Source organism: Bufo bufo, chromosome 1 (genome assembly GCF_905171765.1).
Source record: "Bufo bufo chromosome 1, aBufBuf1.1, whole genome shotgun sequence".
NCBI classification, from domain to species: Eukaryota; Metazoa; Chordata; class Amphibia; order Anura; family Bufonidae; genus Bufo; species Bufo bufo.
In genome coordinates, this window is record NC_053389.1 from 281,284,136 (window position 1) to 281,311,045 (window position 26,910).

General features: G+C 46.5%; 1 protein-coding gene across 1 annotated transcript in view; it reads left to right on the plus strand.

The window, feature by feature from the left end:
• Nucleotides 1–19,355, plus strand: part of FAXDC2 (fatty acid hydroxylase domain containing 2) — a 40,106-nt gene extending 20,751 nt beyond the window's left edge. The window contains exons 5-9 of the mRNA XM_040440107.1: nucleotides 10,580–10,701; nucleotides 13,821–14,026; nucleotides 14,512–14,617; nucleotides 16,756–16,922; nucleotides 18,955–19,355. Coding sequence (XP_040296041.1) covers nucleotides 10,580–10,701; nucleotides 13,821–14,026; nucleotides 14,512–14,617; nucleotides 16,756–16,922; nucleotides 18,955–19,111 — 758 coding nt within the window. The 3' untranslated portion in view covers nucleotides 19,112–19,355. The remainder of the gene's footprint in view (nucleotides 1–10,579; nucleotides 10,702–13,820; nucleotides 14,027–14,511; nucleotides 14,618–16,755; nucleotides 16,923–18,954) is intronic.
• Nucleotides 19,356–26,910: the final 7,555 nt, after the last annotated feature.

A 26,910-nucleotide genomic window follows, 5' to 3' on the forward strand; every position in this document is an offset into this window, starting at 1 on the left:
CACCATACTCCACCCGATAAGGGAGTGAACACACTGTGGAGTCACCAAAGACATAGTCAATGCGGGACAAGGAGTTATGGCTAGCTGACTGACATGAGTAAGTACGATCATCAGGGTGCTTAAGGCGCCATAAGTCCACCCACCCCACCTCCGTCATCAATTTGGACAATGGTGATTCGGATTGAGCCCTCCCTCGTGGCTGCTCCTCACCATGAAACCTGTCCAGTAGGGGGTGTAGGGTCATGTTAAAGTCCCCCATACATATAATCCGTGGTGAGGGAAAAGTGGCCGCGAAACATATCGCCTGGTGTATTACTTGGAGGGAGGAAGGAGGAGGGACATACACTCACCTAAAGAATTATTAGGAACACCTGTTCTATTTTTCATTAATGCAATTATCTAGTCAACCAATCACATGGCAGTTGCTTCAATGCATTTAGGGGTGTGGTCCTGGTCAAGACAATCTCCTGAACTCCAAACTGAATGTCAGAATGGGAAAGAAAGGTGATTTAAGCAATTTTGAGCGTGGCATGGTTGTTGGTGCCAGACGGGACGGTCTGAGTATTTCACAATCTGCTCAGTTACTGGGATTTTCACGCACAACCATTTCTAGGGTTTACAAAGAATGGTGTGAAAAGGGAAAAACATCCAGTATGCGGCAGTCCTGTGGGCAAAAATGCCTTGTGGATGCTAGAGGTCAGAGGAGAATGGGCCGACTGATTCAAGCCACTCATCTCCACTACAAATAGGAAAAAAAAGCTACAATTTGCATGAGCTCACCAAAATTGGACTGTTGAAGACTGGAAAAATGTTGCCTGGTCTGATGATGTCACGGGGTTCCGAAGGTGCACTCGGTCCCCCATTGCCCGCAGAACTGTTGCTTAGCTTTTGGAATGAGGTTCTGTGTTTGACCTTATTCCCAGGGCGGCTTTACTAGCTGGGTGGCTCCTTGCTCCTAAGTCTGCCTTGAGCGCCGAGCTGATCACTCGGTGCTCGACTGGTTGGTCTGTCGGTCATGTGACGCTGGCCACGTCACATGACCCTCACTCCCCACTATAAATACAGGCAGCCTGCTGGCTACAGGTTGCCTGTTAATTTCTAGGTTCCTGGTATTTGTTGGACTGCTGAATACTTACCTGATCCTGTTCCTTGACCATCCTTTTGCCTGATCCTCCTGTACTGCGCATCCGTCCTGGTATTGTGACCTTGGCTCCCACCTGACTACTCTCTTAGGACTCCTCTTGTACTTCTCTGCTCTCCTGGTATTTATGACCCCGGCTTCTCCTGACAATTCTCTGCTTGCTCCATTTGTACTTTGCAGCTTTCCTGGTATTGACTCGGTCCGTTCACGTCCTGTTGTTTGTCTGTCTGTCATCCCTGCACTTACTCCAAGTTAGGGATTGCCGTCCAGTTGTCCCCTGTCATTAGGACTCGCGAGGCAAGTAGGCAGGGCCAGGGGTAAGGGTGGAGCGCAGTGGTCACTTCCCTCCCCCCTGTGTGTGTGTGTGTACACGACCGTTACAGATTAACAGGCCCAATAACCACTGTATTATGAATCCTCTGGTGACCCTGACTGACTATGTCTCTAATCTGACGCAGATGGTGCAGGAGTTTGGGGAAAAACTCAGCTCTTTTGAGTTAGGGCAAGGCTCTTCCACTCCTCAGGCCTCCAGTCCGCATTTTGAGCCCCAGATTAAGCTCCCAGAAACCTTTTCTGGAGACCGGAAGAAGTTTCTCTCTTTTAAGGAGAGTTGCAAACTTTACTTCCGTTTGCGCCCCGTGTCCTCTGGCCCCGAGAGTCAACTCGTGGGCATTATCATTTCCCGATTACAGGGTGATCCCCAGGACTGGGCGTTCTCTTTACCTGCTGGCGCCAGTTGTTTATATTCTGTGGAGGGGTTCTTTCAGGCCCTAGGTACCCTCTATGATGAACCAGACAGGGCTCTAGTAGCCGAGACGGCTCTAAAGGCACTGGTTCAGGGCAATTTACCAGCGGAGGATTATTGCACCCAATTCAGAAAGTGGTGTGTCCCCTCAGGATGGAACGAACCAGCCCTGAAGAGTCAGTTCAGGTCAGGTCTGTCTGATAAATTAAAGGATCTTCTGGTCAGTTATCAACTTCCAGAGACCTTAGAGGAGATGATGACCCTTGTTGTCCGACTTGACCGACGGGTTAGAGAGAGACGACAGGAACAACAGTTCTCTTCCCAGATGGTGGTCCAGCCAGAGGCCTATCCCAGAGACAATGCTGAGGTCTCCACCGAGGAACCCATGCAGGTTGGCATGACCCGAGGGAATCTTCGCCGCAGACGTGGAGAATGCTTTTACTGTGGAGATTCTGACCATTGGATCAACCAGTGTCCTAAGAAGGTCCTCTCTGTCAAGTCTCCTAAGGCAAGGCAACCTAAAGACCAGGTACACCCTGAATTTTCTAAATGTAAGCTTTCGGTACCCATTACGATTTCTCTGGGAGTAGATAAATGGCCGGGTAAGGCCTTTATTGATTCTGGCTCAGCGGCTAGCTTTATTGACTCTGAATATGCTGTTAGATTGGGTATTCCTATGTTTGCCTTACCAACTCCTATCCATGTCATGGCTATTGATGCTACTCCTCTTATTGGTGGTACGGTGAGCTTATGTACCTCGGAGATTTCTCTAACCGTGGGTGTGTGCCACTCAGAGAGATGTTCGCTTCTAGTCCTGGAGAACCTACCTGCTGAGGTGGTACTAGGGTTGCCTTGGCTCCGACTACATAACCCCACTATAGATTGGTCCAATGGGGAGTTGGTGAGATGGGGGCCTAAGTGTGACTCGTGCCTGTCCGTGGTACAGGCTGGGGTCTCAGTAAAGTCTGATACTTTACCCTCTGTTGTTAGAGAATATTCTGATGTATTCTCATCACCAACCCCGGAGGTTCTACCCCCCCATAGACCTTATGATTGTACCATAGAGCTAGTAGAGGGGGCCAAGTTTCCTAAAGGACGAATTTATAATCTTTCTATGCCCGAACGCAAGGCCATGGAAGATTATATTAAGGAGAGCCTTGGTAAAGGGCATATTAGACCTTCTGTCTCTCCTATGGGGGCGGGGTTTTTCTTCGTTAAGAAAAAAGATGGTGGTCTTAGGCCATGTATCGATTACGGGGGGTTAAATAAAATCACTGTCCAGAATAGATACTCCCTCCCATTGATTCCGGATTTATTTAACCAGGTCCTGGGGGCAACCTGGTTTTCCAAAATTGACCTGAAAGGGGCATACAATCTAATCCGAATCAAGGAGGGAGACGAATGGAAGACGGCGTTCAATACTCCGGTAGGACACTTTGAATATCAGGTGATGCCTTTTGGACTCAGCAATGCCCCAGCTGTGTTCCAAAACTTCATGAATGACATTCTTAGGGAGTTCTTAGGTAAATTTGTTATTGTCTATCTTGACGACATTTTGATATTCTCTCCTGACTTCGAATCCCATGTGTCTCATGTTAGACAAGTATTAGAGGTGTTGAGGGAGAATCAGCTATCCGCTAAACAAGAGAAATGTGTCTTTGGTGTGCAGGAGATTCTGTTTCTAGGGCATGTTCTGACTCCTCACGCCTTCAAGATGGATCCTGGTAAGGTACTAGCAATTAAGGAATGGGTAAGACCTTCATCCTTAAAGGCCTTACAACGGTTCTTAGGTTTCGCCAATTACTATCGTAAATTTATTATGAATTTTTCCGTAATTGCTAAACCGTTGACCGACCTTATTAAGAAAGGGGCGGATTTGGAGAATTGGTCTACTGAGGCCATTTCTTCATTTGAAAAATTAAAAAAGGCATTCAGTAGCGCTCCCATTCTGATCCAGCCTGATCAGGAGAAACCTTTTATTGTGGAGGTGGATGCGTCCGAGGACGGCGCAGGAGCAGTCCTTTCACAAGGTCCTGCCAGCCTCACTAATCTGAGACCATGTGCCTTCTTCTCCAGGAAATTCTCTCCCACGGAGAGAAACTACGACATAGGGAATAGGGAGCTGCTGGCCATTAAATGGGCATTTGAGGAGTGGAGGCATTTTCTGGAGGGGGCAAGGCATTGTGTAACTGTTGTCACTGACCATAAAAACCTTATGTTTCTCGAGTCTGCTAAGAGGTTGAATCCCCGTCAAGCCAGATGGGCTCTGTTTTTTACTCGTTTTGATTTTTCCATCACGTTCAGGCCGGGAAGTAAAAATGTGAAGGCGGACGCATTATCTCGGAGCTTCCAGGCTTTTCAACCTACTGAGGTACCACCTGAATCTATCCTACCAGCAAAAATCTTCTTAGCAGCTCTTACCCAGGATATCTCGGCTCGCATTAGGTCGGAACAACATCTGGCACCAGTATCCACCCCAACAGATAAGTTGTTTGTTCCCGTACAATTTCGTCTCCAGCTGTTGGGTGAGTGTCACGATTCTGCCTTTTGTGGACATCCGGGTGTTGAGGGCACTAAGGATCTGTTTTCTAGATCTTATTGGTGGCCCACTCTAACTAGGGATGTCAAGTCCTATGTGTCAGCCTGTGAGGTTTGTGCCAGGTCCAAGACACCTAGGACTCGCCCTGCTGGTAACATACGACCCCTACCCATTCCCAGTAGACCCTGGTCCCATATCTCGATGGACTTTATAACTGACCTACCACTGGCGGAGGGTAAGACTGTAGTGTGGGTAGTAGTGGATAGGTTTAGCAAGATGGTCCATTTCATTCCCCTGTCTAAACTCCCGAATGCCAAAACCCTGGCGTCTATTTTTGTGAAAGAAATTGTTCGATTGCATGGTATCCCGGAAAATATTGTTTCGGACAGGGGTGTGCAGTTTGTGTCCAAATTCTGGAGGGCCTTCTGTCAAAGATGTAAAATTTTGTTGTCTTTTTCTTCCGCCTACCATCCTGAGAGTAATGGGCAGACTGAACGCCTTAATCAGTCTGTGGAACAATTCCTGAGGTTGTATGTTGCTGATGACCAGCAATTATGGGTCAAATTCCTTCCGTTGGCTGAATTTGCTCTGAATAACCGTGTCAATTCTTCTGCTGGGGTCTCCCCTTTCTTTTGTAACCATGGTTTTCATCCCCGTTTTCATTCTGGGTCGTCCGTCTCCTCCTCTAACCCTGAAGCTGATAAACTCTCCTCCAAACTGTGCACAGTTTGGGCCCGGGTTCAATCGAACCTAGAAAAGGCTCTATGTTCTCAAAAACTCAAGGCCGATAGGAGACGTTCAAGGGGGGGTAAACTTTCAGGTTGGGGATAAAGTATGGTTGTCCTCCAAGAATCTATCTCTCAAGGTAACTTCTAAAAAATTTGCTCCTCGATTTATTGGACCATATAAGATCACGGAAGTGATTAACCCGGTATCTTTTAGGTTGGAGCTGCCTGAGTCATTCCACATTCATAATGTGTTCCATAAATCTCTGCTTAAAAAATATTTTGAACCGGTAGTACCATCAAAAGCCTCGCCTCCGCCAGTTCTTGTTAATGATGCTGTCGAGTATGTGGTGTCTAAAATAGTGGATGTCAGGAAGGTGCGTAATTCCTTGCAGTACCTGATTCACTGGAAGGGGTATGGACCTGAAGAGAGATCTTGGGTACCTGCCAGGGAGGTTCATGCTCCTAGACTTGTTCTTAAATTTCATTTAGAACACCCTGAAAAGCCATCGCCTGAAGTCTTGGGTCCGGTGGCCCCTCGTAAAAGGGGGGGTACTGTCACGGGGTTCCGAAGGTGCACTCGGTCCCCCATTGCCCGCAGAACTGTTGCTTAGCTTTTGGAATGCGGTTCTGTGTTTGACCTCATTCCCAGGGCGGCTTTACTAGCTGGGTGGCTCCTTGCTCCTAAGTCTGCCTTGAGCGCCGAGCTGATCACTCGGTGCTCGACTGGTTGGTCTGTCGGTCATGTGACGCTGGCCACGTCACATGACCCTCACTCCCCACTATAAATACAGGCAGCCTGCTGGCTACAGGTTGCCTGTTAATTTCTAGGTTCCTGGTATTTGTTGGACTGCTGAATACTTACCTGATCCTGTTCCTTGACCATCCTTTTGCCTGATCCTCCTGTACTGCGCATCCGTCCTGGTATTGTGACCTCGGCTCCCACCTGACTACTCTCTTAGGACTCCTCTTGTACTTCTCTGCTCTCCTGGTTTTATGACCCCGGCTTCTCCTGACAATTCTCTGCTTGCTCCATTTGTACTTTGCAGCTTTCCTGGTATTGACTCGGTCCGTTCACGTCCTGTTGTTTGTCTGTCTGTCATCCCTGCACTTACTCCAAGTTAGGGATTGCCGTCCAGTTGTCCCCTGTCATTAGGACTCGCGAGGCAAGTAGGCAGGGCCAGGGGTAAGGGTGGAGCGCAGTGGTCACTTCCCTCCCCCCTGTGTGTGTGTGTGTACACGACCGTTACAGATGAGTCTCGATTTCTGTTGAGACATTCAAATGGTCCGAATTTGGCGTAAACAGAATGAGAACATGTATCCATCCTCTGATGGCTTCTTCCAGCAGGATAATGCACCATGTCACAAAGCTCGAATCATTTCAAATTGGTTTCTTGAACATGACAATGAGTTCACTGTACTAAAATGGCCCCCACAGTCACCAGATCTCAACCCAATAGAGCATCTTTGGGATGTGGTGGAACGGGAGCTTCGTGCCCTGGATGTGCATCCCTCAAATCTCCATCAACTGCAAGATGCTATCCTATCAATATGGGCCAACATTTCTAAAGAATGCTATCAGCACCTTGTTGAATCAATGCCACATAGAATTAAGGCAGTTCTGAAGGCAAAAGGGGGTCCAACACCCTATTAGCATGGTGTCCCTAATAATTCTTTAGGTGAGTGTAGATCCCCAGTATAACATATAGTATGCAATTAATATATGCTGCCAAAAAACTATACCTTCCCGCATTGTCCATCTGTAGCTTCTCCACCTCCCATCTTAGGGATTTATGAACCATAAGAGAAACTCCCCTAGCCAGGTTAGAGTAGCATGAGTGGCGAGACCATTGGACCCAAGATTTACATAATCTCCTAGTCTTGTCAGGGAGTAAGTGGGTCTCTTGTAGGCACAAGATATGAGGGTTGAACTGACCGATCACTGAGAACACCATGGTACGCTTCCTAACACTCCCAAGGCCCCTGACATTCCAAGACATTAACCTTATGTCTGCCATTGTAACATCATGGAATATGCCTATCGCTCCCTACACTCTATTACATACGGCCACCTCCGGTCATACATCTTAATACCTTTCACATGATATGATAGTACATAGGTAAGTATGCAATGGTAGTTAAGAACTAAAAAAATCCAAACATTTAACAATGGTTCATTAAAGGCCATCTAAAAGGCAGATCTAGCACCAGGTATCCGGGGCATCACACACATGCAACGGGATACTCTGTGTAGGTCCTGTGTGGCACAACAGTATACGGGGTGTGCTATTGGTTAGTTTAACCCTTCGCACTGTAACTAACTTAAGTAGCACGCAAAGGACTGGTGCCCTAACTTCGTAGTATGTAAATACACCTATCTAAGGGGAGAGCCCTTCATCCCTATACCTACAATCATATTACTGCCCTTCTATAGCAGTAAGTCTGCAGAGTATCACAGGTTACGCTTATCATAGATGCTGCTTTACACCAGCTAATGCAGAACAACAACATTGTGCAACAATGCAATCCTAGAAAATGCATGCTATGCAATGAGCAATAAAGATCAGATGTTAGGGGGACAAAACATGAGTGGTATCAAACTATAAAGTGTGTAAGGCACACACTTGGCATAACATGCCTTCAGTAAACCCCCTGCAAACAACGGAGAAAACCTCGACCAGTAATAACATCTAAAGGTTGCAGTGAGTGTTCATCTCAGGGATCTTGCTGGACGCGACTTGCCCTCCAGCCAGGCCGCAGCTTCCGCAGGAGTATTGAAGAACTTAATGGACTCTCCGTCTACTACCCGTAGCCTGGCTGGGTAGGCCATTGAGTATGGGAGGTTTAAGTCCCGAAGACGTCTCTTTATCACTGTGAATGTCGCTCTGCGCTTCTGAAGCTCTGCGGAGAAATCCGGGAAGAGCATGATATTTGCATTTTCAAAGCGAAGCTCTTGCTTGCGACGGGCCAGCTGTAGAATGAGGTCTCGATCTGCAGACGTCAGAAGTCGCGCCAATAATGGCCGCGGTGGTGCTCCAGGAGGCATCGGCTTGGCCGGTACCCGGTGCGCTCTCTCGACAATAAAGGCAGAAGAGAAGGTGGCATCAGGGAAAGTGGCTCGCAGCCATCTTGACTCGTAGTCGTCGCACTTTTGCTGCCAATAATCCACTTTCTTTTCCAAATCAGCCAAGCGGGCCGGTAATGGGTTCAGTTGGTCTTCCACAGTGGACACACGGTTTTCCACCTCCGCAATACAGTCACGCATGTTTTGCATGTCGTGTCTCAGGAGACCGATATCTATCTTTACCTCCTCCATCTTTCCCGAAAGAGAGGAGCGGCAGGTAGCTATCGCCTGGAGTAGTTGATCGGTCACCTGTTTGAGAGAGGGTTCGGTGTCTGGCGCGCTATCCTCACTGGGAGCAGGAGAGGCACTCCGGGAGGTCGCTGCTTGCGTGCGCGGCCCAGGGCCTTCGCCATCTTGGGAATCACACCGAGCAAACTGTCTGAGTTTCTCAGCCGCCGACAGCGCCTTGTTACGTGCCATCCCGGTTCTGCGGGAACGTCCCGGTCTTCTCTCCTCCGTGGATGATATGATTGCGGTTGGTAAGTTCAGGATAACTGCGAAGTTAGGGCGACAGTGACGGAGCTCAGCTAGACACGTCCATCCATCTTGCGCTCAGGCCACGCCCCTGGTAACTTGGTTTTACTTTAGTGTCTTCTGATTGTAGCAGTACTCACTGGTAACTTCAGATCTTCCTTGATCTTTCTGGAGGCGATCATTGGCTGCGCTTTTGCCCTTTTGGTTATTCTTCGATTCATTCGGACAGTAGTTCCCCACTTACTTCCGTGTCTTTTGGTCGCCACTTCAAGGCATTTGAGATCATTTTAGCTAAGCAGCCTATTTGCTGCACTTCTCCATGTGTTTTTCCCTCTCCAATGAACTTTTTAATCAAAGTATGTTCTCCATAATAACAATGTCTGGGACAACCCATTTTCCCCAGTATTTCAGGAGCACTATAACCAACATGTGCAATATTTGCCACTCGCCTACTTTAGACAAGGACCAAAATTAACACCTGGTCTTCCACATAATGAATCCACCAATTTAACTCCTCACTGCTAATTTTTTCAACAAGCCCCTTTCTATGAATGATTCAATTACTCAGAATCAGTGGCATCCAACCTCCTAATTGTTGGGTCCTAATTGTTTTTCTATTACTCTACTACACTTAGGCTACTTTCACACTTGCGGTAGCAGGGTCCAGCAGGCTGTTTCGGCTGGGGAACGTCCTGCCGGATCCGTGCAAACGGTAGCCCACTGTGCCGCTGGAAGTCCGAGACGCTGCTGGACAAAAACTGCAGCATGCTGTAGTTTTATTCCAGCTGCCTCTCAGCTTGTTTGCCGTGCTGCGGCCAGACCTCCGGCCCGCCTCCATTATAGTGAATGGGGCCGGAGCGAACGTTAGCACGGATCCGGCAGGCTGTTCTCCCGCCGGACCCTGCTACCGCAAGTGTGAAAGTAGCCTTATAAGTAAATTATTTTCTAGGTAGAAATATCACTTCTACCAAAACCAGTCATTATCAGGTTAATGATGTTGGACTGCTATTTTTTGAGCGTTACTGTATATCTAATTACTCCAGAAATGGAAAACACTCGCTCTCTCTTGTGATTTATTGTAGTACCTCCTGATGTTTGCCAATATACTGTACATTCCAGGCATAGTTAGGCAATGCTGGTATTTTAATCCAGATTACCAGTGTCTTTCTGTCAGCGGTTCTTTTGTAAGGAGCTCATAATCTCCAAGACAATATTGGTACTATATCTTAAAAGGAACCTTTCACCAGCAGCATGTTATAGATGAGGAGGTTCTGAGCAGATTGAGATATATAAATATATATGGGGTCATTTATCAAACTGGTGTAAAATAGAACTAGTTTAGTTACCCATAACAACCAACCACCACTGAGGAACACTCAAATCCACCATTACCCACCATAACAGATGTATGTCACAGTGTTTTCATAATTTCATGCAATGTCCATACCATTAATAAGGACTAGAAGAAATAACCCAAAAATGTCAAAAAATGGCAGCAGTAAGTAATCCTCTCAACTGTGAGCTTCAGATTGGTTTGCCCAGTGCCAGAATTAATGGGCTCAGTTTTGGCTGGTCAGAACCTAGGCCCTTGTTTGCCGCTGAGTAAACCAAGACAGGAAGATAAACACATAGTTGATAGTTTGCTTTATGTTCAGGGCCGGTTTGAGGTGTATATGGGCTCTTGGACTTCCTATAGGTCCCCTGTCTATCCCAATCGAGCATGTTTACCAAGCCCAGTGGGCCTGGTGGTGACAATGGCCCTCTGTACTGTTTCGTTTAATTGTAAATCATTTATCTATGGTCTGATTTTTTTTTGCATCTTTTTGTCTAGGGGTCGTGATAATTCCCAGTCTTTCCTTTTGGATGTACAATGCAATCCTGATGATGATTGACTTGACCGGAAAACCAAGCTTTTTAACTCAGTATAAAATTCAACTTGGAAAGAATGACCCGGTATGTATGGAGAACCAAATGCTCGTCTGTACATTTCCCTAGTATTTAAGGCTATTTTCACACTATCGGCAGGACGGATCCGACAGGCTGTTCACCGTGTCGGATCCGTCGTGCCACTATTTTGCCGTGCCGCTGCTCCGTCCCCATTGACTATAATGGTGCTCGGTTGAAAGTAAAGCAGGCACTAGGAGAACATACAAACTCCATGCCTATATTATTCCTGTACAGAATGAAACACCAGAGCTGCAAGCTAATTGTGTTAACTGCAGGGCCTTACTAAAAAGAAATAACACCCAAGTTCAATTGTGGGCAGACATTTTTAAAGGGGTTATTCAACTTATTAATGTAAAAAATGAAAATCAGAAATTATACAGTGCATGACAGTCTCTTTCTAGAATCAGCCATGTACATCACATAGATCCAGAGATCTCTCCATTCATCGTTCCAACTGCTCTGCTACTTTTTCTTCAGGCTTTCAGCTCAAGGGGTGTGTCCAAGGCCGGTGTCAGCATCCGGCATACCCGGGCAAGTGCCAAGGCCCACTGCTCCTGGGGGGGCCCCAGGGCAGTACCACCAAATAGGTGAGCTGAGATGATCGGCTCAAGCGGCACGGCCCTGGAGACAAGTGGGGGGTGGCGGCAGCAGCAGGGCCATGGGAAATGAGCGCTTCCATTTTCATTGTGGAAGCGCTCCTCTTTCTACATTAATCTGTATCGCTGTTTTCAGCACAGCAATACAGTTGGATGCTGCAAGAGGGCACAGGAGCGGCATCTTCCTTCCCTGCTCCTCTGAAGCCTATCAGAGGCCGGCACAGGCATCGCGATGATGTCATCGTCGTGCCGCCTGTCCCGGTAGTGTACAGCGCAGGACACAGGCCGGAAGAGGCCTGCATCGCATCGCTGCCAGAAGCACGGAGGTAAGTTTTTTAGTGTTTTTTTATTTATTTGGCACAATGCTGTTGGGTGCACTATATAGGGACATTTTTTCCTGGCACATTATGGGGGACACTATTAGGGCATCTACTGGAGGCACACTTTATAGGGGCATTTTATACTGGAACACATTATGGATGGTACTGTGGGAAAGGGGGTAAGAGGAGCACTATGGGGGGGCATCTACTGGGGACACTATATAGGGGCATTTTATACTGGCATATTATGGGGGGCACTATGGGGAAGAGGAGCACTATATATAGGCATTTTCTACTGGCACATTATGGGGGGAACTATGCGGAAGGGGGGAGAAGAGCACTATGGGGGGCATTTACTGGGGGAACTATATAGGGGTATTTTCTACTGGCACATTATGAAGGGAACTATGCGGAAGGGCAGAGGAGCACTATGGGAGCATTTACTGGGGGCACTATATAGGGGTATTTTGTACTGACATATTATGCGGGAAACTATGCGGAAGGGGGGAGAGGAGAACTATGGGGGCATTTACTGTGGGCACTATAGGGGCACTATATATATTACATGCTGTTTCATTGCTGAGTGTGTCATGCACAATGCCACTGAGACTTTATAGCCCAAGGGCTCACATGAACCTGGAGCTGACCCTGGGTGTGTCCTTTCTGCCTCGGTTCTCTCCCTATCACAGTTCTCCTGCAGCTCACTCCCTGAACAGTCACAGGTAGTGTTGAGTGCATCGAGCTTCGGATAAGTGATCAGAAATCGATTTGTTCAAACACCTTGGTTTTAATGCAGTCTCCGTACAGCATTAAAATGTATTGCCTCTGTGTAGGCAAATTATTAGTTTCAACCAAAGACGCGTGATACATTCGGTGAATTAATTTGGTAATCACATCTGCTTCTTTAAAAACAATCTAAAATAGCAAACCAAAGTCAGGTTTAGTACTGACTGAGCACATGCATGACCACCACTCTTTTCACTTCTACAGGACTGTCGAGTACAGCGCTTGGCTATTCCTGGCAGTCCCACGTAGAATGAATGGTTGACCATCGTTTTCAACCACTTCAGGATACGGGACCACCTTGGTCCTGATCAGTGGGGGATAATTTCTTAGTTCACTCTTGCCTCTCTCTCTAGTTTTACTTAATGGTTGTGTGAGGGTATGTTTTATGTTGGTTACAGGACCAGAAAAGCAATAGTGGAGAATCCCTTTGAGTACAATTGGGGGAATTTTGAAAAATAGTCGAAAAAGTGGGTATGCTAGAGTTTCACTACATATTAAGGCCTCATGCACACAGCGGTGCCGTTTTTGCGGTCCGCGAAAAACGGAAGCCGCCCGTGTTGCCTTCCACATTTTACGGAACGGGCGCCGGCAATATAAATGCCTATTCTTGTCCGCAAAGCGCGGACAAGAATAGGACGTTATATTTTTTTAGCGGGGCCGCGGAACGGAGCCACGAATGCGGACAGCACACAGAGTGCTGTCCGCATCTTTTGCGGCCCCATTGAAGTGAATGGGTCCGCATCAGATCCGCCAAAACGGCGGCTCGGATGCGGACCCAAACAACGGTCGTGTGCATAAGGCCTTACTGTGACATTTTTAAAAAGTCGCAAAAAAGGTCCAAAGCCACTCTAGTAAGGGAGGTAGTGTAGAAAAAAATAAAAGTTATATTTTTAGAAAAAAAGTTTTAGGTTTGAATGGGTTATCCAACTTTAAACTTCAGAGTGGCTGGACTTGCGTTGGGGTTCATACTTACCTGGTCCCCAGCCATTGGGTGGTTCCAGCTCCATTGCTGCCTTCGCATGGTACTGAGTCTCTGGGAATCAGCATTCTGTTGCCGGGGCAGTACATATGTGACCGCTACAGCCTCAGTGGTGATGTGGCCTCATGTGGTACATCACTGGGTTACATGCACATGGGTGATTGGCTGCACCGGTCACATGCGGCCTGCCCCGTCAAAAGGATGTTGATTCGTAAAGACCTGGAACCTGCAGAGGTGGCAGTGGAGCTGGAACCAGGTAAGTATAAACCACGGCGTGGGTCCAGCCACTCTGAAAGGCTGTGATAAAAAAAAAAAAAAACGTAAAGTTGATTAACGCCTTTAATGATGAGCCACATTTAACAAACTTGTGCCGTTTGATACATTTGGAGCAAATAGTGGTGATATACGATGCTTATAATGTAAATGGCTTTGGTTCTCTTCTAGGTGGATCCAGCCAAGCTCAAACATGCAGTCAAAGTTGTCTTGTTTAACCAGTTCTTCCTATCCTTTCCCATGGTTTTCCTCATGTATCCATTCCTTAAATGGAAGGGCAACCCATGTGGTACGGAGCTGCCTACATTTCACTGGGTACTACTAGAATTGTCAGTCTTCGCGATGGTTGAAGAAATACTTTTCTTTTACTCACACAGGTAATATGAAAAGGACAATGGGATGGATTCAAGGGGTTGGACCTTTTATGCTATTACTGTAGGCTGTAAAAGGAGCATGATCAGCGTTACTGTCCCATGCTGTGCAGCACCAGCTCCTGTATATACATAATGATCCTGCCCCAACATGGCCGCTGATGGAGGGGCACATGACCACCATACATTAGTGGCCTACCTCAAGTAATACCATGCACGGTACTGCACATATGCTAGTTACCCATGCCAGATACAGTATATTAGGACATTATTCTCCACAAATTTTTTTAATTATTTAGAACTGAAAAAAAAAACAAGCAAAATGGTATTACAGGGTGGGTATTAATTTTAAGGGCTTGTGCCAACATTTATTATTTTTTTTTTTTTTTGGCGTGGCCCAATACCATGGTATGTATTTGGCTTAAAGGGGTTTTCCAGAAAGTAGATAAATATGCTATTGAGCAGAAATCAGCAACTTTTTGTTTTTGTAGATTGCTCCATCACCCAAGCCTTTACAAACAGATCCATAAAAAGCACCACGAGTGGACAGCACCGATAGGAGTAGTGTCACTGTATGCTCATCCAGTGGAACACATTGTAAGTATGAGACATAACAAGCGATTTTGTATCGTATCGCAGTGTAGCGGGGCTTCCATAGGTATCAGGTCATACTGCGACTCACACATTTGCGGCAACCGTGACACAGGAATCACAAAAAATCCAACAGTGTTGTTTTTTTTTTTTTGTCACTGTTGCAGCAAACCCCATTAATTCCTATGGCAGCCCCGCTAGACTGCGATCTTTGGTCACGTCACACTGTTGTGACCAAAAATTGCCATGTAGCCAAACCCCAAAAAATAAATAAAGGATAGGTAACACTTTTTATGAAACTCATGACAACCAATGCCTATTTATATGCCATGTTACTTTCCACGTGACAATCCACATAGTGCAGACCAAGACTTTTGGGCCTGGAACTTTAACTCCTTAATGACCAATGATGTACATATACGTCACTGGTCTCAAGGGAATGTATGGAGTGGTCTGTGTAGGTTACACACCTGACACCTACCTCAGTAGAGCTGCGGCCTTCTCCAGCTTTTCCTAGGCTGGGTGATGTCACCTTCATTGGTCACATGGCCTAGGCGAAGCTCAGCCCCATTGAAGTGAATGGGGCTGAGCTGCAATACCAAGCACAAGTTTGCTGAGAGAAGGCCACAGTGCTACTGCAAGGGCTGGTGCCTTCTCAGCTGATCGGCAGGAGTTCCAGGTGTAGGACCCCCACAGTCAGACACTGAGTTTTGATTGAAACACCTTTATTACAATCAGTCGTCATACATACATAGTTTAGTACTGTGACGCAGCACAGGCCACGAATCAGCACTTAATAAATTACTTACAATCGTCTTTGCGAGCATGGCAATGTTATGTAAAGCACAGGCTAACCTACACTATACATCACAATGAATGCTACACTAGCATACCTATTCAATCACAAAACCTTCCAACAAAGCATTTAGACAGTGATGAGGGAAGGGGAGGGGGGATCACATGCCCTTAGCTTTATTGAGAAGACAAAAACAAACAGGGGGAGAGGGGTTTAGTCCTCTTGTTCGTCGACGTATAAGATGTTGTAATCCTGCAGCAGACTATGGATAAGTCTGCGGCAGTCCAGGATGGACTTGTTCTCCCTCCTGAGAATGAGCCGGTTCCTAGCAAACCAAATAGCGTCCTTAAAACCGTTCATAAGGCGCCAGGCCTCCTGGGTGGCTCCAACAGAGAGAGTCCCAGGAAATAGTCCATACAGCACCGAAGTGTATTGCAGGCTGTTCCTGGGCACAGAGTCTTTGAGTTCATGTTCCAGGGCATCTAAAGCAACACTCCCAAAACAGGTGATACGATGTTTCCTCCACGAAAGGGCACCTGGGGCAGTACCGGGTTTTGCATAAGTTGCGGGCGGGCGTGCATGAATGACCGAATTGGCAGTCCTTCCTGTATGGCCATCCATGACAAGTCCTTATGCCCGTTTAACCTGTCTGACGACACATTAGTCCAAACTGTCTCTGCGGTGTCGTCGTGGATCCCTGGAATTGACTTCACCACATCCTTTGCTCTGAGGATTGCATTCCATTTTTTTGCTGATCCATAGACTTCAAAAGGGCCATGTCCTGATTTTCACTGACAAGTATAGGACATGTTTAATTTTTTTTTTTTGCTGAGCCGTGCAATGGAAGAAAAGGGCCCCATAGACGTGAATGGGACATCTAATCCGCAAAAAAACGGATCCGCATTTTTGTGGACAGCATACGGGAATGCGTTTTTACCTAATGCCCCCAGCCTGCTTCAGGAAGCCAAAAGTTAATACTTGCCTGCTCCCTGCCACTCTCGTCTCCACACTGGCTTCAGTGTGTCCATGCTCTGCTGCTGCCAATGACTGGCTTCAGCTGTGTCCTGCTGCTTGTGACCATGTCACCCCTGAAGACAGTCATTGCCTGCAGTTGAGCATTTGACCATACAGCGCTGGAAGAAAAACTTGGGACCAGAACATGGACACACCTGAGCCAGCGTGGAGTGGCAGGGAGCAGATAAGCCTGAATCTTTTCGTTAATCTTATTCATAGGAAACCCCTTTACGATGTGGGAAGCATACAATGTCTTATAATTTTTTTTCCTCACAAAGTCCTTCATTCTTGCTGGTCACTGTGGTCTTTATTTTTATTCTTTTTCCAACTGCAGCTTTCCAACATGTTACCATCCATGGTTGGGCCAATGCTGATGGGATCCCACGTAACTACCATCATGCTATGGTTTAGTCTTGCTCTGTTTGTCACCACCATATCACATTGTGGGTACCACCTTCCCTTCCTGCCTTCCGCAGAGTTCCATGACTTTCATCATCTCAAGTAAGTTAAACATCAAAATAACTATTATATTTGTACTGGGGGGAGTGAATGCTTCCCTCTTTTCACAGCCATATCTTAGTCAACCCTAAATATAGCCGTAACATTCAGTTCCTGTACTAAGGGTACTTTCACACTTACGGCAGAGCGATCGCCGGAACTGCCTGCCGGATCTGTCAAAATGTATGCCAACTGATGGCATTTGTAAGACTGATCAGGATTTTGATCAGTCTTAGGCTACTTTCACACTAGCGTTGTTTGAATCCGGCGTTCAATTCCATCAACGGAACTGCCCGCCGGATCCGGAAAAACGTGTGAAAACTGATTACATTTGAATCCTGATCAGGATTTTGATCACAATGAAAAAATGCATTGGGAAAAACAGATCCGCCATTTATGGACTTTTTTTTCACATTTTTCGGATTTAACATGCAAAAGCTGGATCCGTTTTGACAGAACACACGGTGCCGGATCCAGCGTTAATGCAAGTCTGACTGAACGCCGGATCCGGCCTTTTTCCCACTAAGTGTTCCGGATTTTTGGCCAGAGGTAAAAATACAACATGCTACGGTTTCCTAAAAAGACTGAACTGAAGACATCCTGAATGGATTACTCTCCATTCAGAATGCATTAGGATAAAACTGATCAGTTCTTTTCTGGATTTGAGCCCCTAGGACAGAACTCAGCGCCGGAAAAGAAAAACGCTAGTGTCAAAGTAGCCTTACAAATGCATTGAAATGCCGGATCAGTCTTTCTGGTGTCATCTGGAAAAACGGATCCGGCACTACGGTATTTTGAACACCGGATATGGCACTAATACATTCCTATGGAAAAAATGCCGTCATTCAGGCAAGTGTTCAGTTTTTTTTGGCCGGAGATAAAACCGCAGCATGCTGTGGTATTATCTCCTTTCTGAAAAGTCTAAAAGACTGAACTGAAGACATCCTGATGCATCCTGAACGGATTACTCTCCATTCAGAATGCGTTAGGATAAAACTGATCAGTTCTTTTCCGGTATTGAGCCCCTAGGACGGAACTCTATGCCGGAAAATATAAACGCTAGTGTGAAAGAACCCTTAGTTGCCAACTCTCCCAAAAGTCCAGGAGGCTTCTGGAAAAGAGGAGACCTTCTTGGAAGAGCTGACAAATCTCCAAGGTGTCATATGAAGGGGTGCTTGCTCCTCAAAATCAGCCCATTAACTTCCACAGTGTGTGGCATCAGGATACAGCATCATTAGTGCTCAGGCACACGACCGCATGTTAGGTCTGCATTTTTTTGCGGACCTGATGCTGAACCATTCAATTCAATGGGGCTGCAAAAGGTGCTGTCCTCATGCGCACGTTCCTTCCACAGACCCGCAAAAAAGAAAGAACATGTCCTATTCTTGTCCGTTTTGCTGATAAGGATAGGACAATTCTATTGAAGTTAAAAAGAAAATGGCAGCACATAGAGAGCCAGAATCCATGGTTTGCAGATTGCAAAACATGGCCGTGTGCCTGAGACTAAGGCCTCAGGCACACGACCGTTGTTTTAGTTCGCATCCGAGCTGCAGTATTTGCGGCTTGGATGCGGACCCATTCACTTCGCTCCGTTCCGTGGTCCGCCAAAAAATATATAACCTGTCCTATTCTTGTCCGTTTTGCAGACAAGAATAGGCAGTTATATTAATGGCTGTCCGCGCCGTTCCGCAAATTGCGGAACGCACACGGACGCCATCCTATATTTTGCTTACCACAAAACACACAACGGTCATGTGCCTGAGGCCTAAGGCAGACACAAAAATATGCATTGAGGGGTGTTGAAAGTCGCAAAAAGGGGTGTGGGTATAAAGAGGGTGAGGTTTGAAAAGAGGGTTTTGTCAAAGACTGAAAAAAATGTATCCACCCTTCCAGAACAAGACTGAAAAGTAGAAGGAAACTTCCTTACGTTTAGTGAATTTATATTTTCTAATAAAAATTTGCAGCAGCTCATTCACCAACTGGAGACAAATAATCATTTTGCATTTTTATTCATCTTTCCACTCCTCTCTTCTAGATTTAACCAATGTTATGGAGTACTAGGAATTCTTGACCGACTGCATGGCACAGACCTGATATTCAAGCAAACCAAGGCCTATGACAGACACATATTACTACTGAGCTTAATCCCTCTGACTCAAAGCATTCCTGATCCACCCAAGAAAACAGAATAACATCCTGGTGGACTTTCCTTTACCAATACTGGAATTGTATGGGTTCTGTATAGGCAAATACCAAAGTGCTTTCATTCGCTTGGCTGAGTTCACACTTTGGGACAGTAGTTTTTCTGTAGCCATTTTCTAGCCATTACCAGGGTCGGGTCCAAACATTTACAAGTCCATTTTTAAGGGTGAATAATGGCCATCAAAATTTTGTCCATTTTCATTGCCTGACAGCCCTCATACAAGTCAAAGGAGCCGTTATTTTTTCAAAAAAGCAACCATGAAAAACTGACAGTTTAACAAATTTTTTTCTTTACGGACTTGTGAATGAAGCCTGAAACTTCTCTTTAGGGGGACAGCATAATAACACAAACAGCAACCTCTGTGTGATTTCAGCTTAGCGGTTTAGGTTACTTTCACACTAGCGTTCAGAGCGGATCTGTCTGGGGTCTGCCCAGACGGATCCGCTCATATAATGCAGACTTGGGATCCGTTCAGAATGGATCCGTCTGCATTATATTGTAGAAAAAATTCTAAGTGTGAAAGTAGCTTCAGACGGATCCGTCCAGACTTTACATTGAAAGTCAATGGGGGACGGATCCGTTTGAAAATTGAGCCATATTGTGTCAAATTCAAACGGATGCGTCCCCATTGACTTACATTGTAAGTCTGGACGGATCCGTTTGCCTCCGCACGGCCAGGCGGACACCCGAACGTTCAGGAGTCCGCTTGCTGAGCGGAGGCTGAACACTGCCAGACTGATGCATTCTGAGCGGATCCGCATCCACTCAGAATGCATTAGGGCAGTACGGATGCGTTCGGGACCGCTTGTGAGAGCCTTCAAACGGAGCTCACAAGCGGAGCCCCGAACGCTAGTGTGAAAGTAGCCTTAATCTTGTGCTCATCTCAATTTGAACTGTTCCTCCTGTGTCTTCATAAACATTAGACTAGTGGCCTCCAACCTGTAGTGCTTCAGCTGTTGCGAAACTACAACTCCCAGCATGGCTGGTTGTACTTGCACAACAGCTGAAGAGTCCACAGGCAGGGGACCATTCTTTTAGACTCAGAGAATGATGGCGCCAAAGTTGATGATGAACGTGGTGATGTACTGACCCTGCAGGGACCACAGCTTGTCGGGTAGACCACTTGCTAATAATTGAATGTATTAAAAAGAGTGCAATAATCATTTTTATTTTAATTCAATAACTAACAAATGTACAGATAGAATTGTCTTTTCACATTTCATATTTAAAATGAAGTATGACTGAATGATGTGCGTTAACCTGGAATAAAGAAGTAAAGGTATAATTTATAAAACGTGTCTGCCTCTTTCCTCGTCACCGGTTCATAGTTTATATAGAGCCTATATGACCACCAGGGTTGCCAACCATGCAGAAATTTCTGGACAGTCCATGAAAAATAAAAATAAATAAATTAATGCGTTTGTGTTTTTTTTATTTTTAGGCTGGATTATTTTGGTGGTAATTACCATTTTACTGCTCAGTAAATGCTGGTAACGAGGAGGTGTTATCAATATGTTGAGCTACAGACATGGATTACTTAGAATCTTTATCGTTCATTATGGGTTTCAAATTTGTCTGTAAAAATTGTTGGCTTTGGGATAAGTTGTCCAAAAAAAAAAAAATAAGGCTACATTCACACGTCAGTATTTTTCTATAATCCGATTTTCTGTCCGTTTTTTGCGGATCCGTTGTTCCTGAAAATGTTTCCGTATGTCATCCATTTTTTGCGGATCCGCAAAAAACGGAAACATGTGAAAACTCAAATCCGACAGTATATTCTAACACAGAGGCGTTCCCATGGTGATGGGGACGCTTCTAGTTAGAATATACTGAGAACTGTGTACATGACTGCCCCCTCCTGCCTGGCAGCACCCGATCTCTTACAGGGGGCTGTGATCCGCACAATTATTGTGCGAATCATAGCCCCTTGTGAGAGATCAGGTGCTGCCAGGCAGGAGGGGGCAGACCCCCTCCCTCCCCTGTATTAAATGTGACTAGTGTGGCCCCCCCCCCCCCCCTCTATATTCATTGGTGGCCAGTGCGGATTCCCAGTATTAATAAATGTGCCCAGTGCGGCCTCACCCCCCCCCCCCCCCCCCCATCATTGGTGGCCAGTGCGGATTCCCAGTATTAATAAATGTGCCCAGTGCGGCCTCACCTCTTCCCCCCCCCCCCATCATTGGTGGCAGCGGAGAGTTCCGATCGGAGTCCCAGTTTAAATCGCTGGGGCTCCGATCGGTTACCATGGCAGCCAAGACGCTATTGCAGTCTTGGCTGCCATGGTTACTTAGCAATAAATACAAGCATTATACTTACCTGCGACTGCGAGCTGCGATGTGTGTCCGGCCGGGAGCTCCTCCTAATGGTAAGTGAAAGGTCTGTGCGGCGCATTGCTTTTAGCACAGACCTGTCACTTACCAGTAGGAGGAGCTCCCGGCCGGACACACATCGCAGCTAAGTATAATGCTTGTATTTATTGCTAAGTAACCATGGCAGCCAAGACTGCAATAGCGTCTTGGCTGCCATGGTAACCGATCGGAGCCCCAGCGATTTAACTGGGACTCCGATCGGAACTCTCCGCTGCCACCAATGATGGGGGGGGGGGGGGGGGGGGGAGAAAGAGGTGAGGCTGCACTGGGCACATTTATTAATACTGGGAATCCGCACTGGCCACCAATGATGGGGGGGGGGGGGGGGGTGAGGCCGCACTGGGCACATTCATAGGCGTGCGCAGCCTATTGCATTAGGGTGTGCACCCTAAAGCACAAACACAGACGCAGCGCACGCACCTGTGTGTGTATGTATATATATATATATATATATATTATATATATATACATACACAAATACACTCTGTATACATACAGACCTGCACTATCAATATAATGAAGGGAGAAGAAATCATTTTTAAACTTACCGTATTTTTCGCCCTATAAGACGCTCTATTCGCCCTATAAGGTTTTAGAGAGGGACAATAAGAAAAAAAAATTCATTACACCTCAGGTCAGACCACCAATCAGATCCCCAATAAGACCTCAGATCAGACCCCAATGTGAATGACCCCCAATCAGACCTCAGATAAGAGCCCCAGTGCCTCATATCAATCCCCCGTGCCCCATATAAAATAAAAAAACACTTTCCTGCTCCGGACGCTGCCGCTCCTCACCGCTCGCGCTCGGGTAATCCTCTTGTACAGTATGCTGTGTGGGCACGCACAGTGTGAGGTCACAGCGCAGCCTCACACTGTGCGCAGCCTTCACAGTGGAGCGCATGAGGACCAGGAAGAGGTGAGTATAGCGCCTACTAACTTGATTAGTATTCGCCCCATAAGACGCAGGGGCATTTTCCCCCCACTTTTGGGGGAAAAAATGCATCTTATGGGGCGAAAAAGTGCAGCATGGGGGTGACAGAACCAGTGTTCCCTCTAAGCCTTGGCAGCTGCTGAGCGGGATCGGCTCAGAGCTGGGCACAGCGCCATCAAAGGTGGGCGATAGGAAAACCTAAGATAATTGTCACATCAAAGAGCATAAAGTAAGAATTAGTCTTACCGGTAATGATGTTTCCAGGAGTCCGACATGACAGCACTACATGGAGGTTGTCTCCCCCGCCCACTATTGGGACAGGAAACAGAGAGGTTAAAAGCTCCCCCCCCCCACCCACCATCACCAGTGTTTTATAGATTATCACACAATAATGGGTAACATAGTGAAAAAAAGTAAAGGAAGATTACTCTAAACATTAGGGAGGGAACTACCAGTGCTGTCATGTCGGACTCCTGGAAACATCATTACCGGTAAGACTAATTCTTACTTTCCAGGACGTCCTCCATGACAGCACTACATGGAGTAGGAATACCAAATTAATCCAAAAACTAGGGAGGGACCGCAGCCTGAAGAACTTTACGTCCAAAAGACTGGTCAATATTCCCTGACACATTTAGTCTGTAATGCTTACAAAAGGTCTGGGAGCTTGCCCAGGTGGCTGCTCTACATATCTGGTCGATAGAAGCATTCGCATGTTCGGCCCATGAAGCCGAGACTGCTCTCGTTGAATGAGCCCTAATCTCCTGGGGACAGGGAAGCTCCTGGCTCTGATAGGCCTCTTTAATGACTATCTTAATCCATCTAGCTAAGGTTGCTTTAGAAGCTTTCTTGCCTTTATTGCGGCCTGAAAATTGAACAAACAGATTTGAGTCCACTCTAAAGGAACTGGTAACGTCTAGGTAGAAAAGGAGAGAACGTCTGACGTCTAGAAGATGGAACTCCTTCTCCCTTTCGGTCTTTGGGTCTGTGAAGAAAGTTGGTAGTACTATCTCCTGGTTACGATGAAAGGAAGAAGCTACCTTCTAAAGGACGGGTCTAGTCTTAATATGACTCTATCTTCACAGATTGTAAGGTACGGTTCACGGATGGTGAGGGCCTGGATCTCCCCTAGCCTACGGGCTGATGTGATAGCCACTAAGAACATCATCTTTAAGGTCAGGTTTCTTAGGCTACTGTCGTGTAGGGGTTCAAAAGGTGATTTTGTTAAGGCATTAAGAACTAGCGACAGATCCCAGGGAGGGACCTGGGACCTTAGTGTTGGCCTAATCCGTGTGGTTGCCTTTAAGAACCTGCTTACCCACCGATTTTCTGACAGGGAATAGTTTAGAAACCAACTTAAGGCTGCAGTTTGGACCTTAAGGGTACTGGGCCTGAGACCCATGTTAAACCCTTCCTGGAGGAAATCAAGAATATCTCCCACACTCGGGAGTAGAGGATTCTTCTCTCTCAGCGCCATCCAGGAGCAGAATTTTTTCCAGATTTTATTATAAATCGCCGAGGTCACCTGTTTATGGCCTCTCTGAATAGTGGCTATTACTTCTTCTGAGAACCCCTGTAATCTTAACAAGTCCCTTTCAGAAGCCACGCTGTTAATTTCAGCCTGTTTATTTCCGGATTCCATATTGGACCCTGATGCAACAGGTCTGGCCTGAGAGGGAGGGGAACCGGTTCCTCTTGACTCAGGGAGGACAGGACCGGGAACCAGGCTTGTTTTGGCCAAAAGGGAGCTATGAAGATCACTTTGGCCGATTCTCTGCTGATCTTCTTTAGGGCTACTGAAATCAGAGGGAAAGGAGGAAACGCATACGCCAGCTTCATGTTCCAGGACTGAGATAGAGCGTCTACGGCCGTGGGGTGATCGGCAGGATTCCGGGAGAAGAAGGAGGTTGTTTGAGTATTCTCCCTTGAAGCAAAGAGGTCGATGTCCGGATATCCCCATGAGGCTGTCAACTCTAGAAACACCTGTCTGTTCAAAGTCCACTCGTTTGGATCTATAAAGTGTCTGCTGAGGAAATCTGCCGACTGGTTTTTTGAACCTTGTAGGTGTACGGCTGAGATTGACAGCACATTCTCCTCTGCCCAGGAAAAAATCTTGTTTGTTAGATTCTGGAGGAGAGGGTATCTTGTTCCTCCCTGATGTCTGAGGAAAGAGACTGCTGTCATGTTGTCTGACAGGATTCGTATGTTCTGTCCACTCAGAAGATCCTGACTCTGTCTGAGAGCTTCCCAAACGGCCTGAAGTTCTCTGAAGTTTGAAGACCTGTTTTTTATGGTCTGGCTCCAGGTTCCTTGGAAATAGTAGATTCCAACCTTTGCCCCCCAACCCTGTTGGCTGGCATCTGTAGTTACTATGACATACGGATTTAGATTCCAGGAAACGCCTTTTGATAGGTTGCTTGATGTCTGCCACCAGTCCAGGGATCTTCGAGCATTCTCCTTTATAAGGATCCTCCGGTCTATGGATCGGTGGTCTCCGTCCCAGACCGATAGAATCATCTTCTGCAGGACTCTCGTGTGATGTTGACTCCACGGTACTGTAAATATGCAAGATGTCATCAGGCCCAGGATGCTCATGGCATTTCTGATGGTGCACACTGATTTCCCCTGAAATGCTCTCAATTTCTTGACCAGGTTTTGTTGTTTTTGAGGTGGAAGAAAAGACCTCTGTAGGTTTGAATCTAGTAGTGTTCCCAGGAAGATCTTCTTGGTCTCTGGTAATAGGTCCGATTTTTCCCAATTTATGATCCAGCCGAGATCCTGTAAGAGGGATATTGTTGTCTGGGTTTGTGACGCTAGAACCGGTGCAGAGTCTGCGGTCAGGAGGAGATCGTCCAGATAAGGTACAATCTTTATTCCCTTCAGCCTGAGGAAGGCCACTATCTCTATTATCAATTTTGTGAACACCCGGGGGGCTGTTGATATCCCAAAGGGCAGGCACTGAAACTGATAGTGGTTTACTCTGCCTGCTTCCCTTACTGCAAATCTTAGGAATTTTTGGTGGTCCGGATGTATTGGTACATGGTAATATGCATCTTTTAAGTCTAAGGTGCACATTACCGCTCCCTGAGAAATGAGGGGTGTTGTTGATCTTATTGATTCCATCTTGAAACGACGGTACTTTATGAAGACGTTTAGAGGTTTTAGGTTGATTATAGTTCTGAAAGAACCATCCGGCTTCTTGACCAGGAATAACCTTGAATAGAAGCCCCTGCCTTCCTGACCCGCAGGGACGCGAGTCACTGCACCTAGATTTTTTAGTTTTGCGACGTCTTTTAAAAGATTTTCCTGTTGTGTACCTCCTCCGTACCCTGTTAGCACAAATTTGTGTTGCGGAATAGATATGAATTCTATCTTGTACCCTTCTTGAATAATTTGGAGCACCCAAGGATTCTGAGTTACCTGGCTCCATGCTGGGAGAAAGGATCTTAATCTCCCCCCGACTGGTCTGGCGTCATTGTTTGTCCTGGGAAGTGTTGGGGTTAAGCAGAAATCCTCTGCCCCTACCCCCTTTAGGATAGGACCATCTCCCTGATTTCCCCTTATCCTTATACGCTTGGTTTTTTGGCTGGAATTTTTTACGAAAAAACTGCGTCTTCTTAGTTTTAGTCTCAGGAAACCCTATCTTTTTATCTGAGGCCTTCTCCAGAATTTTGTCCAGACTAGGGCCGAACACGTATGATCCTGAGAAGGGGATAGCACATAGCTTATTCTTTGAGGTGAGATCACCAGACCAGTTCTTCAGCCACAAAGCCCTTCTTGCGGTGTTCAGAAGGGCCCCGCCTTTAGCTGCGAACCTGACTGACTCTGCTGAGGCGTCTGCTGTAAAGGCTGTCGCCATCTTTAGGAGTGGGATAGTCTCCAAAATGTCTTCCCTGGGAGTTCCCATTGACAAATGATTCTCCAGCTGAGATAACCACAATAAAAGGGACCTAGCCACTGAAGTAGCTGCCACGTTAGTAGACATCAAGGCCGCAGAAGCTTCCCAAGATTTCCTCAGGAGACCATCGGCTTTGCGGTCCATGGGGTCTTTCAGCTGGGAGGAGTCTTCGAATGGGATCGCTGTTTTTTTAGCTACCCTTGCGACCGGGGCGTCGATTTTGGGGATTTCTTCCCAAATTTTAGTGTCCTCTTTGTCGAAGGATAAACGGCTTTTAAATTCTCTAGGAATAAACAGCCTTTTTTCTACATCCTCCCATTCATCCAGGATCATTTGTTTTAGGCTAGAATTTAAGGGGAACACCTTCCTCTGTTTTGTAATCAGGCCAGCAAACATCTCCTCCTGAATGGATCTCTTAGCTGGTTCGTCTGAGATATCCATAGTCTGTCTAACTGCAGTTAGGAGGGAATCCATATCCTCAGTTGAGAAGCAGTACTTGCGTCTCTCCTCATGGGATGAGGAAGGTAAGGACTCCTCTTCTTCCTCCTCCCCTGAATATTCCACCTCTATGACCTCTGTGTCTGACTC